The sequence below is a fragment of the Pagrus pagrus genome (genome assembly GCF_965226575.1).
Source record: "Pagrus pagrus genome assembly, chromosome: 5".
Classification (NCBI taxonomy): Eukaryota; Metazoa; Chordata; class Actinopteri; order Spariformes; family Sparidae; genus Pagrus; species Pagrus pagrus.
In genome coordinates, this window is record NC_140189.1 from 25137640 (window position 1) to 25154397 (window position 16758).

At 43.8% G+C, this 16758-nt stretch overlaps 1 protein-coding gene across 3 annotated transcripts in view; it reads right to left on the bottom strand.

Moving 5' to 3' along the window:
* The window catches only part of clcf1 (cardiotrophin-like cytokine factor 1), a 17911-nt gene continuing 1153 nt past the window's right edge, over positions 1 to 16758 (bottom strand). For 2 of the 3 annotated variants that reach the window (XM_084352751.1, XM_084352750.1), the window contains exons 3-4: positions 4511 to 4665; positions 1 to 3517 (exon numbers count right to left, since the gene is read on the bottom strand). In XM_084352751.1, coding sequence (XP_084208877.1) covers positions 2258 to 3517; positions 4511 to 4627 — 1377 coding nt within the window. In that variant the 5' untranslated portion in view covers positions 4628 to 4665 and the 3' untranslated portion in view covers positions 1 to 2257. Of the gene's footprint in view, positions 3518 to 4510; positions 4666 to 15502; positions 15809 to 16758 lie in introns of those variants that run through there. The other variant, XM_084352749.1, reaches the window with a different exon arrangement.

Sequence of the window (16758 nt, forward strand, 5' to 3'; positions counted from 1 at the left end):
TTCTCTCTCGAGTTACCATACAGTATTTTCACACAGGAGAAAAATAAATAAACATCTTGTTCAATAAATATTATCGAGATATGATCCGTAACCTTTAGCCACATCATCCGAGGCACATTGCAAAGACATAACAATATGTTTATTTTGAAGAAGAAATGAAGCCATCTGTAAGTTGCCATGGGAAACGTCTTGATCTCATGTTATACAAGGCACAGAAAAATATAACTTAAGAGGAACAATTTGACATTTTGGAATGAATGTTTACTTGTTTTCTTTCTGAGAGTTGGATGCAGTCTGTTAAACATGAAACTGGAGCCAGAAGACAGTTAAGTTAGCTTAGTATAGAGACTGGAAACTGGATAAAGAGAGGCGTTAAATGAAGTCCAGCTGTAGATACTGTTACAGACACAAGTTGTCATTTGTGATGTTTGATTTGTTGCTAAAGCTCAAGAGGGCAAGTTTTATCCAATATGAGCCTTCCCCAAAAAGAGAGCTTAAAGTTACGATGTGTAGCAGACTGGGATGGACAGTAAATGACAAATCCTCACCCCTGAAGAATTTGGGTTTAATTTCTCTCTGCTCTCTCTCTCTTGTTATTAACCTAAATGAACTGAAACCAGCGCTGAGCTCAGTGCATAGTTGGCGACAAGAAAAGAGGATCAGAAGAGGCCAGAACACCCAGTCGAGTGAACAACACTTTGGGGGAACGACGGCGGCGGAGAGTGAGTTGAGCTCATTGTAGTTCAGGGCCAGCATCCTTCTCTGGTCTCTTGTTGTTGCCAATCAACACATTCAGTCGTATGTTGCGGCCTATTTGTGGCTGCAGCCCCGTCGACAATAGCGGATATTTTTGAAGGGAAGTCGGGTCATCTCCAGCCTTGTTTGTGGCCACCGAAAGAGGTATTTTAATCCAAACCATGATGTTTACCTAACCCTAACCAAGTGGTTTTCGTGTCTAAACCTAAGCTGAGCATAAGCACAGAGAGAGAAATAGAAATTGTAGAAAGAAAGTTGGAAGTGATCTGTGGTTTGGCACATAACAAATTTATTCTGCCGATTGGGGTCGTGGCTGAACCAGCCAGAAGGCTTAGTGGTAATTAAAAAGGTAGGCGTGTTTCCTTCGGAAAATGTCATGGTTTGGCTTAAAATACCTGTTTTGGTCGCCAAAAAAGCACCTGGAGATGGTTTGACGCCCATTTGGTAGCCTTGTAGCTTGTAATAACTGAAGCTAAATGTTTCCCCCTGTATCCAGTCTTTATGCTATAGTAAGCTAACTGTCTGCTAGCTCTTCATATTTAGTGTACAAACATTTGAGAGGTACAGATGTTCTCGTGTGACTCTCAGCAAGAAAGCAAATAAGCTTATTTCCCAAAATGCTGAACTATGATTTTACTCACAGATCACACGGCTGTCGTTTTGTGAAGGAAAATTATTCTATTCTAAATAAGACTGTGTTAAATATTTCTCGATATGGAGTGAAATCATTAAAAAGTGGTACAAATGAATGAGCACTGAATGAAAAGCAGCATAGAAGTGATGTTAAGGCACTGAATACCACAATAAGTGTGTGTGTGTGTGTGTGTGGACCGTATGTGAAGCGCTGTTGTAGGGTTACTGTAACTGACCGACCGACTTCTGATTACTCAGCAATACCCCGTCTGCCCGTTATTTCCAGTGCTCATCGCCCTGACTCACGCCTCCTCCCCTCTTCCTCTCCTTTCTGCCTCTTCCTCTCCTCCTCCTCACCCCTCTGGTCATTTCCTCCTCTCCTTTTGTCTTTTTCCCTTCTTCCTTTTCGAGAAAATGTGAATGTTTGCTGATTCACGCATCTGGGGTCACTGAATCAGCTTTGTCTCTCAATGGCTGCTCTGTCCGTCTCTCTGCCTGTCAGTCAGTCTACCCCCATGTGTGTGTGTGTGTCTTTGGTGTGTGTGTCTAACCACCTACAGTGAGTGGTATTTCTGTGTGTCTATGAGCCGTGAAGTCCGGTAACTCAGCCCAGCCTCAGTGTGTCTCGCTGAATGAGCTGCTATGTGCATTAGGCGGGTGACAGTGCTGGTAATGTGTTGGCTTTGTGTGTGTTATATTCCATTAGCACTTCTGGTGACCTGCCAAGCACTCCTTCATTCAGTTATTCCAGTACGGTATGAATGAACGATCTACGCATGAATGTGTTTTTTGTGCTTTTATCTTGTTCCCACTCAGATTTTGTGCAAATAATAGATTTCCGATACATGGCGTTCGTGTGTGTGCCGTCTCAGCCTCGGAGTCTCTTCTTCAGGCGGTTAAAGTCCTTCGCCGACCGCCATAGCCAACTCTGCAGCTCTCGCAATATCCAAAAGCCCTCCACCTTCCTGGCGAAGTCGTTCATCGTCGGCCGCACCGACAGAAGGGAAGAGGATGAGGAGGAGGTGGAGGACAGGAGCGGCGTTAAAGGAGGGGAAAGGAGGGAGGTGCCCCTTTGTAAAGACAGAGGCACGCGCTGGGAGAGGAGGGTGTGCTCCTCACCTGCTCCGAACTGGTAGAGGAGGGAGAGGGTGGACAGGGGAGGTTGGAGGGTGGGGGGGAGGAGGGAGCGAGGAGGTCGGCGTTGATGGTGGGAGGCGGAGGAGGAGGAGCTTGTCTCTACGATAAACCCGTCTTCTTTTCTGAGTGTGTCCGGGTGGTACGAGTTCAGGTTGTAGCTGTACTCGTTGGTTTGGAGGGTCGGTTGTCGAAGGGAGATGGAGCCATCTGTGGCCGGGTACGACACCTCCACCCTGGTTTCAGGCTGCCTCTCCTTCTCCTCTACATCCTCGTCGATACTCAACAACTTTCTCCTTGTCCCCCATGTCTCCACCCCTCCGTCTTGCTCTAGTTCCTCCTCTCCATCCAGATCTTCAGTCCATTTCCCGCTCTCGGGCTCTGCCCTCCTCGCTCTTCTTCCTCTTTCTCCTCTTCCCTTCTCCCTCGATCTGCCGATCCTTCCTCCAGCTGCGGTCGCCTCCGTTCTCCTCCTCTCTTTCCCTCTCCTTTTTTCCACCAGGTCTACGTTGACACCGTCCTCACTTTCTCCTCTGACTAACCTCGTCTCACTTCTTCTTTGGCCGTTGCGCTGACCGCTGACTCTGGACCTGTAAAGGCTCTGACTCATCAGTGGAGCTGGTCTATTGGCCCCTGCCCCCCTCTGAGGGTACTGCAGCTCTCCAGCGCTGCCTATCATGTCTGCAGATTGAGGAGGAAGTGGGTAACCGAGGGTGGTCATCAGGGCGGATATGGAGCCCAGCAGCCCATCCAGGCCTGTGCAGAAGTGCAGCAGGGAGGTCTTGAGGGAGGGGCAGAGAGTGGAGCGGGCCAACTCCCTGACAGCTGCCAGCAGGACGGAGTAGGCTTTCTGGTTCTGGGCGAGCCGAGCCTGGTTCTCCAGACCGTGCCACAGCTCCAGGCGGGTGGCGGCGCTGGGCAGGGACAGAGCCGTACTGTTGGGTCGTGGAGGTGAGAAGTCTTTCTCGTTGAATGGAGGGCCGAGGTAGGTCAGCTGGAGGAGAAGAAAGGATGAGAAGGTTTTATCAGAATCTGGTTTATTACTTATTCTTCAGTAGAGTTTGTGCCATCGTTCATCATTACAGAGCTTCACTGCTACAGTGAGGGTCAGGCCAAGAAACAGTGAACAGATAATCAGATTTCAGTTGAGAAAGTTTATCTAAACCATTTTATTTGGAAGTTAACCTGAAAGTCATGTCATGTCCCGTCATGTCATATCTGTAGTAAACCGTCAGTACACAGGAAAACAATCTGAGTACAACAGGTACATCAGGTCAAAGTTACCAGGAACCAGGAAGTCAACCTCTGAAACGTGACGGATGATCACAAGAAAGACTTTGCAGCTTGGCTTTGTTTTCTCTTACGAGTTAGTCTGATCTCTTTCTTTTGGCCACCAACGTAGATCAAGTCGTAAACACAACATTGACATATTCATATTAGAGTTCGGCTCGGGTTGCATTTATCAGTCTGAACCCGACCAAGTCCAAGAGAGCTTTAACCAAGCCTGAAGAACTAATACTGATGTGACTGAACCCGACCTGAACCTGTATCCAGTTACAGGGCAACACTGTTTTTTTGTTTGGAGTTGTGTTATTCAGTCTGTTTTAGCTCTGTTTTTGGTCTCCACCATCTCCTGAGGGAAATATCCGTCTCTTCAGCGGCTACAAGCTCCACTATGTGTCTGTCTACTATGTAGTGTGGAGCAGGTTGTACACTGTGGGGTTCTCTATGTTATTTTCCACCTGCTGTGGAAGAAAACTGACATTATGAGAGCTGTGAGAGAGAACAAAAGCAGTAAAGTTGTGGACCGGACAGCTAAACAACGAGCTGAAACTCACTATAAAGCTCTGTAAAGCCACAAATCAATTCATTCATTGTGCCTTAATAGGAACATTTGGAGCAGTGTTTCAAACTTTGATTAACTTCCCTCAAAGGTAGGCTTTTCTTTCTTTTCAATAAAAGATCGTATAACACAAAAAGGACTCACATATATGTCTTTGATTTCCTTGAGCTGGTACTCCAGGTATTTGGTCAGCTCGTACGTGCTTTCTATCGAGCTCCTCTCACTGGCCAGGCTGTGTGAGGTATCCAGTGCCGTTGCCATGGCAGCAGCCAATAGCAAGAAGAGCTGGTGCTGATGGACTGTGGAGAAATTGGAAAAAAATGAAAGAGCGATTAATATCCAGGCAGACACAGTGAGATGTTACTTTAATGACACTCACATCACGGGTGTCCGAGTGATAATTAACACGCTCAGCAGAGGTATTTGTAATCATAACAGCGAGGTGTAATTTATCTCAGGCCGCTATTTTCACAGACATTTTGTGATTATTTAACTTGGATTGCTGGGTTTTTAATGAATTTGATGATTTGAGAGCTCAACGGACAAAAATCACCTCGGGGCAACAGTTTCCAGTCGCAGCACCGTCACACTGTTTATAGGATTTTTACAATATTCTGGTTTATTTCTTTGTCTCTATGGCGATGGCCTTGTGTGTTTACATATTGCCAGGTCGGAGTCATCTGACACTGCCAATAAAGCTTTTTCCGTTTCCAATCTAATTTTAGAGGTTTCTGACTGTCGGAGGTTTACGCTGGCTTCAAATAAAACCTCTCTTAATAGCTTCAGACAGTCAGACAAATGGCCCCTATGTTCAATGCACCAGCCTCACACACACACTCGCACACCGACAGGCGCACACACACGTTCATTCCTGACTGATATCCGCAAAAAACAAAGACATGTGGCTTTCTTTACAATCACCAACATTAATGTGTTTGTATCAGTTGTATGTTTGCGGCGGACTTCTTGTTTACGTCTCCGAGTGTTTGTGTGGGTGTTTCATGTCGCTTGTGTGAGTGTTTGTGAGACTGTTTGTAGCCGTAATTCTATACGTGGATTAAATTCACATCCCCGTGAGTGTATACAATGATTTTGAGTTTGTGTGTGTTTGTGTGTTAGTGTGTGTGAGAGGGAGAGAGGGGACGTTGTAAGATTGGAAACCTTTTAGTGCCCCTGTTTCTGGTTTCAAACAGAGAAAATTGGAGCTGAAAGGTGGCTTTCAACATTAAGGGACTTGATGTAAGTCCACCTCTCTTTGTCCCGTTCACTTCCAAGCTCTCTCCCTTTGCTTTCTAACTCTCCCTCAACACTTCCGCTGCCCTTTCGCTCGAGCATGACACACATTTCTTTTCGCCGTCTCTGCTCTCCGTCATCCTTTTCCATCCGCTCCCATCATCCTGACGCTCGGACGGTAGGCGGTGATTCATGCTTGCAATTATGGGTAAAACGTGCTGCCGTTCAAAAGGTGTGAAATATAGGTTGCGCAATGTGTGTGACCCCATCAGGAGTCGCTCACTCTGTCTTTCTCTGACTCACCTCCTGGGCCTCCTGTTGCTTCAACAATTTAAAGCCTTTCTCCTCCGAAACTAGTCACCCTGCCCTCAAACTTTCCTTTCTTCCTAATTTCTCCTCCCACTTTTCCTCCTCTTCTTCTCTCGGCGCTCTTATCTCTTTTCTGCCTCGGGTCAAAATAACAGCAGCCAATTAACCCCGATTAGCTCTCCTGCTCTCCCTCCATTGCCCCTGTTTTTCTTCCTTTTCTTTCATCTATCCATCACGACGGGCCCCACAGGAGGAAAAAGAGGTTTTAAGTGAATGGCTTCAACACTTGCTAAACATTTACCCTCGACACGTTTTCAGCGGTTCTAAGAAAACAAGTTCTGACCTAAAACAGTCAACACCTTTTTCCTCTGACTCAACCGCTTACAACTGACGTATTGGTATGCACTCCCAAAAGGGTTGGGTAGAAACGTAATGATGTTAATGCATTGTCTGCTGTGTTACGCAAATGTAAGTGTAGTAATTACAGCAGGCAAGAAATTCTGTGCTCATTTACTCAAGTAATGTATTTAAGTACAATTTTAAGGTTTCTTTCTTTCTTTCTAAGGTATTTTTCTTGAGTATTTCCATTTCCTGCTACTTTATACTTTCACTTTGCATTGTGGAGGCAAATATTATACTTTTTACTCCATTAAATTTATTTGATAACTTTATTTTTCAACAGATGAATTTATTAATTGTGGGATTTAAACTGAACTCAGTCCCCCACAATCCTCCAGGTCTCCTCACCTCCGTGTGAAGACTGCCCAGAGACCAAGCTTTGAGCTACCAGTGGTTATTGGGACAAAACCCCAGCTCCCTCTTTGCTCTCACTCTTTCTGCCGGTCTGTCACCGGGGCTGTCCTCCCTCTCTCTTCTCTTTTCTGTCTCCTTGGACCCTCCTGGGCTCAACGGCCCACAGAACTTATAGCAGCAACGCATGGACCTGCCCAGTACCCGAGGTCAGTTAGCACCAGCAGCTGTGACACAAAAGCTTGCCAGCTATCTTCACCAAACTAATGTATTTTTTAAAAAATGATGATTGGACCAGATCGCCGAGCGATCCAACGTGTAACTATACGAATAATTTACTTGTACTTCCACTAATGATACACTTAATATCAGATACTATCAGTGACCTAATATTTTTACACTTTTGCTCTAGTATGACTTCTGGGGTACTTTTTACAACTCTTATTTTGCATCCAGTAGAGAAATGAAGAAAAAATCGTTATAATTGATAGTTTTTTTGTCTTCTGTACCTTTACCAAAGCATGTGACGTAATCAGAAAGAAAAACAAATCATCAGAATACCCTGACAAGTAGGGTTAATCTCTATGATTATATTACACATTGTAATGATGACTTGGTAACAACGAGCAACCGTGATGACATGTATTTTGAAAGTATACCTATTGCGCTACCAAACCAGCTGAACGAGCTCAAGCTCACTGAAAAAGTTGAGTTTAAATCCCCTGGTTTGATTTCTAGTCAAACCATCGTATTATACCTTTAGTATAAGACACAACCACGTAGACGGGAGCATTTTAGTGAGATAAATTAACTTGTTTATAGACAATATTCCCTTTTATTTATTACAAGCAATAAACTCCTTGTATTCAGTGTTTCCTATTACTTATTATTGAGGGTTGTTTTGAACGTTTGCCAGTTACATGGACAAAACCTGAGCAAACAACCCTCGAGCTGCTTGATTTAAAAGCCGCCTCCTTCATAGCTCGTAACTCTTCCACTACCTGTTGACCCCGAGTAGTCGGCTACATCAAAGCCTCCTCCCAGACTATTATCTAAAACACTGCGGTCGGGCCGGGCCAACTCCCACATGCTCACACACACACACCTTGAAATCAGTCAACTAGGACAGCCCCCGTCAGCCAAGCCTCCTTCGATCTCCTCAACCGCAAAAGCCTCATCACCTGTCAGAAGCAATAAGCATCTTTCAGCGACGACTGAACATTTGGAGCCCATCAAGCCATGGGCTCCTCCCTCCAAGCATCCTCCATTAGCATCAAAACACCCCGAAATCAACACGACGTCCTTTACTCTCAGAGTAAACAGCCCTGAAGGGAAAGGACACACAGCGTGCATAAAGAGGTCGCGTTCGGAGGGAATAAACAGGTACTAAAACAAAAGAGAAAGAAAATTCTCCTCTGCAAAAATCAGCCCAAACTGATCCAAACCGTTTCCTTTTGTCTGCAGCCACATGCTCAGAGATGACTGCCAGACGTGAAAGTCTCTTGTTGTTTTGATTGAGGGCTGACATGTCTTAAAGCATCCTGCGCTGCGGCTTAAAACAACCGCTCTTTTGTACGAGTAAACTGAGATAACTGAAACCCGGAGCTGTGTTGTTGTTATATAATATTATATTGAGTAACTGCACTGTAGTCGGCATATAGCCTGACTTCAAGGAGAGCCCCTGCAGGCTTGGGGCTGTGTACCTGGCAGTGGAAGCACACTCCTCGGGGCAGGGTTGAAACCAGAACATTCTCCGTGGGAGGATTGCATTACGGCAACACAGGGGTTCCCTACAACGGCCGACCGTGACCTGCCTCTGTGCACTTGTGTGTGCGACTCTCTACACATACCTATTAGGTTTACACACATGCACGCATAGGGGAGCTCCATTATTCTCAACAGATCATATTTTTATCTATGGTGTGTTCGCTGTTAAGTCAAATCTGGCACTCTGGGGTCTGGCTGCCATCTGCATTACAGAGAGCAGCGTGAGGATCAGGCGCCAGAGCTCCTGAGCTCCACACAGGTCCGAATTAAACATCGGGGTCAGGGTTCAGGGTTCAGAGTTGAATTTCAGGGCGCGAGGTTGTGTCTAGAGGCCTTGTAACACACTTGACATTTTACACTCCAGACGGTGTTTTGGTAAACCAGTGACCCAGCGTTTGTGGGTGTCGTACTAGTATTTCATCTTTCCCAACATGCACCACCATTTGAGGTTTTAAACAAGCACTTAAACAGAATTTGGTATTGTGGGAAAACCATGTGCAAGTTAATCTCTCCAGTCTGGTCCAGGAAAAACTCGCTCCAGTGCCAAGAGAGGTTGCCCTCCATCACTCTAACCACTTGAAAGAGGTCTTCAACAGAGAGGAAACATCAGTATGTAGAAGATGTTATGAATCTGGCCCGAATCAGATGTTTACCGTTTCCAGCGTAGCTTTGATTGGGATGACTGCAGTGTACTGTCGAGGCATATTTTTGGGGAGCAAAAGTCGTAAAACTTTACCAAGATCTAGCGTTAATCAAAGCTTGCAGTCAGATTTGGGGAAAAAGCTTAAAACATCCGCGGTGGGTTTTCCAGAACCAAATTAACCAGCTGCAAGCCCACAGCACAATATTAAATGACATTAGGGACAGAGGGACTGAAGTATCCTGCCATGATTCATGCTGTGGTCCCTCGGGTGGAGTCTGGCATTATATATGTGCTGTGAGTGACGAGAGGATGTTGAGTGTCATCCACAGGCCATCAAATATTAACGCTTTTGATTGGCATCCAACCTGAAATGCCAACCTAATGCGTCAGTATTTGACCATCAGCAGACAACTATCTTTCTCCAGGAAGTTAGTTTGTTGCTTTAAGAGCTAACCGTTCCCATCAACCTCCTACAAAGTCAGACATCAGGAATTTCTGACAGCTGTAAAGAACAACAGACGTCATCAAACGGTTGGAAAAACTGCCGCAAATCAGTTATATCTAAATAAAATCTTATATTATTAACAATAAATGAATTGATTGGCTAATTTAGAATAAATGTGTTTGCAAACTAATTTAGTTAGTTAATTTAGGCTCATTAAATGCTGTGACATGACGGCTATCAGTGTGAAACAAGTCAGAAAAATGGGACGTCTTTCTTTCCTCCCTGTTCTGCAGAACTCAAGGTCCACTCAATAGCTTTTTACAGCATTTTTAATCACATCCCTGTGTTAGTGTAATTAAAAATACACATTTTTCTTAAGTTTATATCAGGATTTATTTCTTCTAGGACATAATATTTTGTGAAATTATAATAAGTGTTGGTTCAACCAAAAAGCCTTGTGTTTTCTTCCTATTAAATCATTATAATGGATAATAACAGCAGTAATTGTGTAATACTGTGATATCGTGAAACCATGATATTTTGCAGCCCTATTGTGCCCTTATAACTCGTGCCGACAACTTCCAATTGATGAAGAAAATCGTAGGATATGCTTGTAAAATAAATTCCAACTCAGAAATTTAACATTTACAATATTAATGAGGTCATAATAATACACACTAAGAAATAATTCTTTCAAAACCTGGTGCCTACATTACCCACAATGCAATTTAGCCACTGATTGACATGCCTGAAGGCAATTTATCAGATTTCACGCAGCTTCCTCTGGAGCCACAAAAGGCTTAATACTACTTTTTTTTCACGTGCTCCCCAAGACCTGTAAACACACTTTAATGTGTACAATTGGTGGACTTACCCTTTAAGTCAGTTCATCATTCATTATGACTAACATCCTGAAGCCAGTAAATGTGATGACGTTGATTAGCCATGACACCGAGTTACTTTTAACAGTCAAATTCCTCTTGAGCTTTGTTTACTGTGTGTTTTGTCTCTTTTAGTCAAAATAAATTACCCTTAAAACAAGAGTTTAGCGATGTGGTGAGAGAGGCTGTAACCATATCTGTGAAAAAATAAAGTTCAAGAAATTACACTTAATGAATTGTGAAAAGGCAACCAGATGAGCTGAAAAACAACAGATACACGTGGCCTAACATCTGCGCCGGATGATTAATAACACATTATCGATATTTAATTTTTTAATATCATGCTTATTGTCAATATGTTTATATCGGGACACTCTGACTTCTCAACTGTCACTGTTCTCTCTCAGGATGTGCTTTCGATCCTCTGACTCATCGTGCATTTTTGTTGTCATCTCACTAATGTGTCAGAGACAGGGCTGCAGGCTCATTGTGGCTTTGTTGACAGAAAAGACCTATCGGAGCCAAACTCAGAGGAGATGTTTGTATCTCGCATAGTTTTTTAATTATTCCGCTGTGCTGTACCTGCTGGCAATTTCGCCTTCTGTCATAACACTTAAGCATAAACACACCTGTGCAGGATGCCTGGGGGGCGAATAAACACACATTTACAGACCAATGTGAGAGGATAGATCCGCGGTGGAGGTGGACGGAGGCGACGGGCGTTGAGCTGCCGGCGAGGTGAGTTTGGGGGGGGGGGTTTGACAGTCTGGGGGTCAGGGTCGGTGTTGTGTGTCTGTGTACAGTTAAAGGCCAGATTTATGTACAATCTGCACTCAATCAAATGCACATTCCTTCCCTAACTCAGCACACACAAAAACACAAACGTGCACACACATGAATCCAGATTGTGCACTGGAGCGTAGACCCATGTATGCACTGACTTTATACTGAATAAATACATATAAACAAACCATTGTGTACTCAAGCGCGTGCACACACACACACACACACACTTTTCCCCCATCACTTGTCCCATGAGATTCTTCCCTCTGGAGTTTGTTCAGACTGGATTTCAAATTGATCCTCTTGGCACTGGACACACACACACTGGGGTTGCCAAACAACATCAATGACCCCAAAACAAAGGCGAAAGAAAACACACATTTAAAAAAAAAAAAAAAAACTCCAATAAAAATTATGTTTATGCCCAGAAAGTCTCCGTGCAACTCGTAAACTCTGCGTCCTCTGTCTCCCTCTTCACCTTATAAGCCAGTCTATCCACATCTTTTTTTAAAATCTGTGGATTCCAGTCGCTCCATGCTTTATCGCCATGTTTGGTTTCAATTTCTGTCGCTTCATCTGTCCCCCCGCTCTCCCTAAATCTTCCTGAAACATCAAACTTCCATTTTAAAGCCTCCTTCCTTTCTCTCCCTAATTACGGCTCCCCTCTCTTCCTTTCGTTAATTGGCTCCACTCTTTCCCTCCATCGACGTCTTTCATTCCCCTCCTTCATCTTTTTTCAGACCTTCGGTTTTTAATTTACGTCTTAACACCACCCCCCTGCCCTCGTCCTCCCCCGTTGCCCTCACTCGGCTACTCCCCATCTCCACCTCCTCGTTTTGTCTTAAAAACTACCTAAAAGGAGAACCGGACGAGAGCGCGCCGCTGAATTTCAGTCACCGCTTTAAGAAAAAGGAGGAAAACAGTAGTGAAAAGTAACTTATACAGCTCTGACAGTTCGGAAGTTGTACTTTTCAGCAGCCGAAACAATTAATCAGCTAATAGTTCAACCATTCTGATACTGAATCAATTGTTTAAGCCGTTTTTACCGAGCAAAAATGGAAAATATTCTCTAGTTCAAACGTGAGGATCTGCTTCTGCTTCTTTGTCCTAATATATAACCTTCATTTCACTAGGAAGTCACGTTGAGATTAAAAGTGAGACCTAGCCGAGACAAAACAGCAGCATGAAGGGAAAATCAAATCACAACAGCAGCAGCAAGTACAAAAAATACACTTCATAATACACTGAATAGACAAAGCAACAATATTTGGGGCATGTGTAAAGCAGCTGCAGCTGGCAGTGACCACTTCCATAATTATGCAATTAAATGTATTTAAAGATACAAGTGTCTCGAGTTTAAGCCTGGCCCGCAGATCATCCCAGGACCAGTGGAACCGGCTGGTTTTACCAGCCTCAGATCTGACAGAAGGTTTGTGCGACCTGAGATTATGACTGCGAGTTTTAAGTAAGTAGGAAATTTACCAAACATAATCCCGTAGATTAAGATGTAACAGTGTTGCAGCCTACGCAACGTAAGGGGTGACCTACATACATTTTGATAGTAAACCAAATATATTTTGGGTTTTGGACTTTTCACTACTTTCTGATGCTCTCGACTAAAGAACTTTGAAGAAAGTTGCAGCCTTAAATTTTTTATTCTAAATCTCAAGTAAATGATTTAGTTAAATGCTTTATACCTAGTTTATCTACTTTAGGTGCATTACTTATGGTCAGATCTTTATTTATTGATTGATTTCATGTATTTTCTATTAATTTAGTGGCTAAGTGAGCTCCTGAGCTCCACTAATGTCCGGTTCGAGTGTGTGTCGTTTTGTGTGTTGGTGCTGCAATCGTTGACAATCGTTGAATCGGGACCGTGAGTTTAACACACGTTGTCTGCTGTGAGCTGTCCGACTTGAGTCTCTGTTGTTATTTGTAACTCGGCGTGACTGACTAATGTAAATTATTGTACACATAATGCATTGCTATACAGCTATTTAAATATCTAATAACCACCACAACACAAAGATGCTTTAAAGGAATTTAGCTGATGATATTTCCTTAAACCTTCCTGTCGTCTTCCCATCAACCGTGCAACTTTTGTCCTGCCAGGTCAAAATTGACCCGGTTGGGTTTGACTGTTTGTAAAACACAAGTGATAAATTATCCCTCAATTCTCTGTCACATCTTTTTTTAGCCAAGCTCGCTCATTAATTTACACTTCTTCATGGAAACATCCATGTTAATTTTACGATAATCAGACGAAAGAAAGCCATATTTCTGATGTGAAAAATCTGAAAACGGGTCAAACTTGACCCGAGGACGACGGGAGGGTAAAGTTTCGATTGCAGGACGTTCGCAGGAGCATTGGTACGACTACGATAATGTCTCTGAATCTGGTGTCTGCGAGTGAGGAAAGATATTTCGGGGTCTTGAAGGATAGAGACAGAGGGGAGGAGGAAGAGAGGATTCGAAAGGAAGGAGGGAGAGGAAAAGGAGAGAGCGAGGAGGGAGCCGGTGAGGGAGAGTTTTCTGAAGCGAGGGGCCATGTTAATTTGGGAAAAATGTAAACAGCATGTGTAACTGTTCAAAGCGTGACCGACTCATTTTATATCATTCCCCCCCTTCCTTCTCTCTCTCTCCCTCTCTTCCCCTCTGGGTGCTGCTAACTTCTGTCAATCGGGAATCTGCACTGCATTAACCCCTCTACCGCCAGTTCCTCTCCCCTTCTCCCTCCCTCTATTTACTTTTATCTGTCCCTACCTCTCTTTGCTCCCCTCTCACCCCCACAACCTCCTCACCCCTCCACACATCCTCCTGACATCCATATATATACCGTGAAGAATCGAGGATGGCGCTGAGCGAATCAAAAGATGTGAATGGTTCACTTTTTCTCCTCTCTTTTCTCTCTCTTCCGTTGTTTCCTCCTGTCGGCCGGTCGGCGTGTTTGAGCTCACTGGTCCAACACACACACACACACACGCTTTTATCTGAAACACACCGACACTAATTCAACCCTCGCAGCAATAACAGGCCTCATCTGTGTGTGTGTGTGTGTGTGTTAGAAAGACAGAAAGGAAGGGAGATGGGTATTTCAAAGGGAGGAAAAACATGTTTCTGTGCATCTATGTGTGTGTGTCTACCTGTGGAGGTGTGTGTGTGTGTGTGTGTGTGTGTGTGTGTGTGTGTGTGCGTGTGTGTCATCAACAGCTGAGCTTTGTTCTTATTAATTTGAGTATCAGAGGGAACCATCTGAACTCAGCTCCCTGTTTATTGCCCCTCTAAAGTTACACCAAATTTGCTGATGGCCGGATGGTTCACATGATGTGACCACCTAGACAGGCTGAGGAGGAGGAGGAGGACAAGGAAGGATGGCAGGAGGAGGAAGAGGAGGAGGAGGAGGAGGGAGAGGAAGTTTTTTGCTCATCATTTCACCCCTCAGTACTGTCTTTCCCTCGTTCTTTCACCTCCTTCTTCCTTGCTCTCGTAGACACGGAGCAGCAGCCGCACCAGTCGTCCCAGGGGGAAAAGTGTGTGTGTGTGTGTGTGTGTGTTTCTTTGTGTGTGTGTGTGTGTGTGTGTGTGTGTGTCCTCTCACACCCTGACTAACGTGAATCATGTACTTTCTCATATCGGTGACAGCTAACTAGACAGGGGCTTTAGCTGTCTCTGACCCCCAAAACCCCCTGTCATTTTTTACTGTGAATAAGAGCCCATTCTCTGTCTCTCTAACACACACACACACTCACACACACACACACACACACACATTTTCTTCCAGTCTTTTTTTTTTTACTCCTTCTCTCTCTCTCTTTTCGTGGTCAGTTAATCTCAAATCCCTCTCACATCGCCTTCACATTTCTTCGACTATCATAAAAAACACATAAAAAATCTCTAAAAGTTTGTGTTACGTGTAATTTGTCTTCTGCGTCTACTATCTCCTCGAATCCTTTGACGTTTGCCGAGAGCATCTGCTCTGTCTTCATAAATTTTCTAACGTGAAGAAAGGATTTACAACTTTCCTTTCGACTAATTTTGCAAATCCTAAATTAAAGAATTTTAAAAGGTTTTAATTAAGTTATGACAACAATTGAATGTAATAAAGAGTAATAAAGTTTGTTATTAAATTCTCCTGTTTCAGGCCTATGCATTATTAAACCAAAAGACAGGGTGATATTTAGAAAGTGGGCAAAAACATTAAACATCCTTCTAAATTGCATTTTCCCAACTTATTAACGGATTTACAAGAAAAAAAATGCATCTAAATAAAGTGGTGTTTTTTTTTACCTCCATAAAAAGTTTTAGATGAATTGCAGGCGACTTACCTCCGCAACACTTTCTCATTTTCTCCAACTCCTTTTATTCCGTTCAGAAGTTGCTCCACTGACACATTTGAGAGGTGAAATAAACCCGATAATAATGATGTCTTCTCTCTCTCTCGCTCTTTTATATATATATATATATAAACAAAAACTTTTCATCAAGTGTCGGCTCAGGTTAATGTGCCCTCCTGCGTCAGGAGATGATGAAGGAGTAAAAAAAAATGCAGGTGATGTCGATCTGATCGTCCGACTTGGAGGTACTGACTGCGGGCAATCACATGTCAGAGGAGATGGAGCTGAAATATTGACGGTCCGCTGACTTGTGTGGTCTGTGTGACAGACTGAATGACGGCGGAGCCTTTTTGTACCTCCTCCTCCTCCTCCTCCTTCACTTCTTCTCCTTCTCCTCCCCTCCCTGACTCTCCTGCTGTCGTTATCCTCCTCCTCGGTTGCTGGTGATTCACCGGGTTGACGCATCGCAGCTCGACTTGACAGAGCCGCTGAACCACGGGACTTGTCGCAACTCATTTCTGTCTCTCTCCCCTCGTCATCCTCCTGAACGTAATCTGACCGCAGCCGTTTGATCTTTAATCTGCTTCCCCCTCTAACAAGGTGCGAGTCCGGCCGGATCAGCGGAGAGCGGGCCGGGACGATCCGGCAAACCATCCGGAGAAACAAGGAATTAAATGATCTCTCGACTACTTTATCTCCAACTCTCTTTTTCTTTTCATGTTGGCTATTTAATCAATATTTTTCATTCCTACGCCTCCAATTAAATAATTGAATTTAAATTGGGGTTTTTTTTACGCAGAAAAAGGCCAAAAATAATCTTAAAATGATTTAAAATTTAAAAAATTAAAAATGATGGAAGAAAAAAAACAATAAAAGAAAAGAAAAAGCAGCTTAACAATATCAGAAAAGATTCAGAAACGAAGTGAGATGAATGTGCGGAATATTTTTAGTTAGAGGCCTCCAGTAAACTTGTAACACGAGTTATAAACAGAGTCCCTATAAGGTCATATTCCGTCTGTTTTCGTGGATGAAGACAAGTGTTTGCCTGCTCCTCGCCGGGTCTTTCTTCTCCTTTCATTCAACCTGGTCTTAGTTTTTATTAACAATGGGATTACAGTGATCTTCTTCTTTCACCTCCAGCTGTCACTCAGCATACCAACAGCAGCGCGCACACACTTACGCACAGAGGCGCGCTCATGTCGGTCTCGCGCGCACAAGGTGGAGGTGTAATAACTGCTGATACTCAA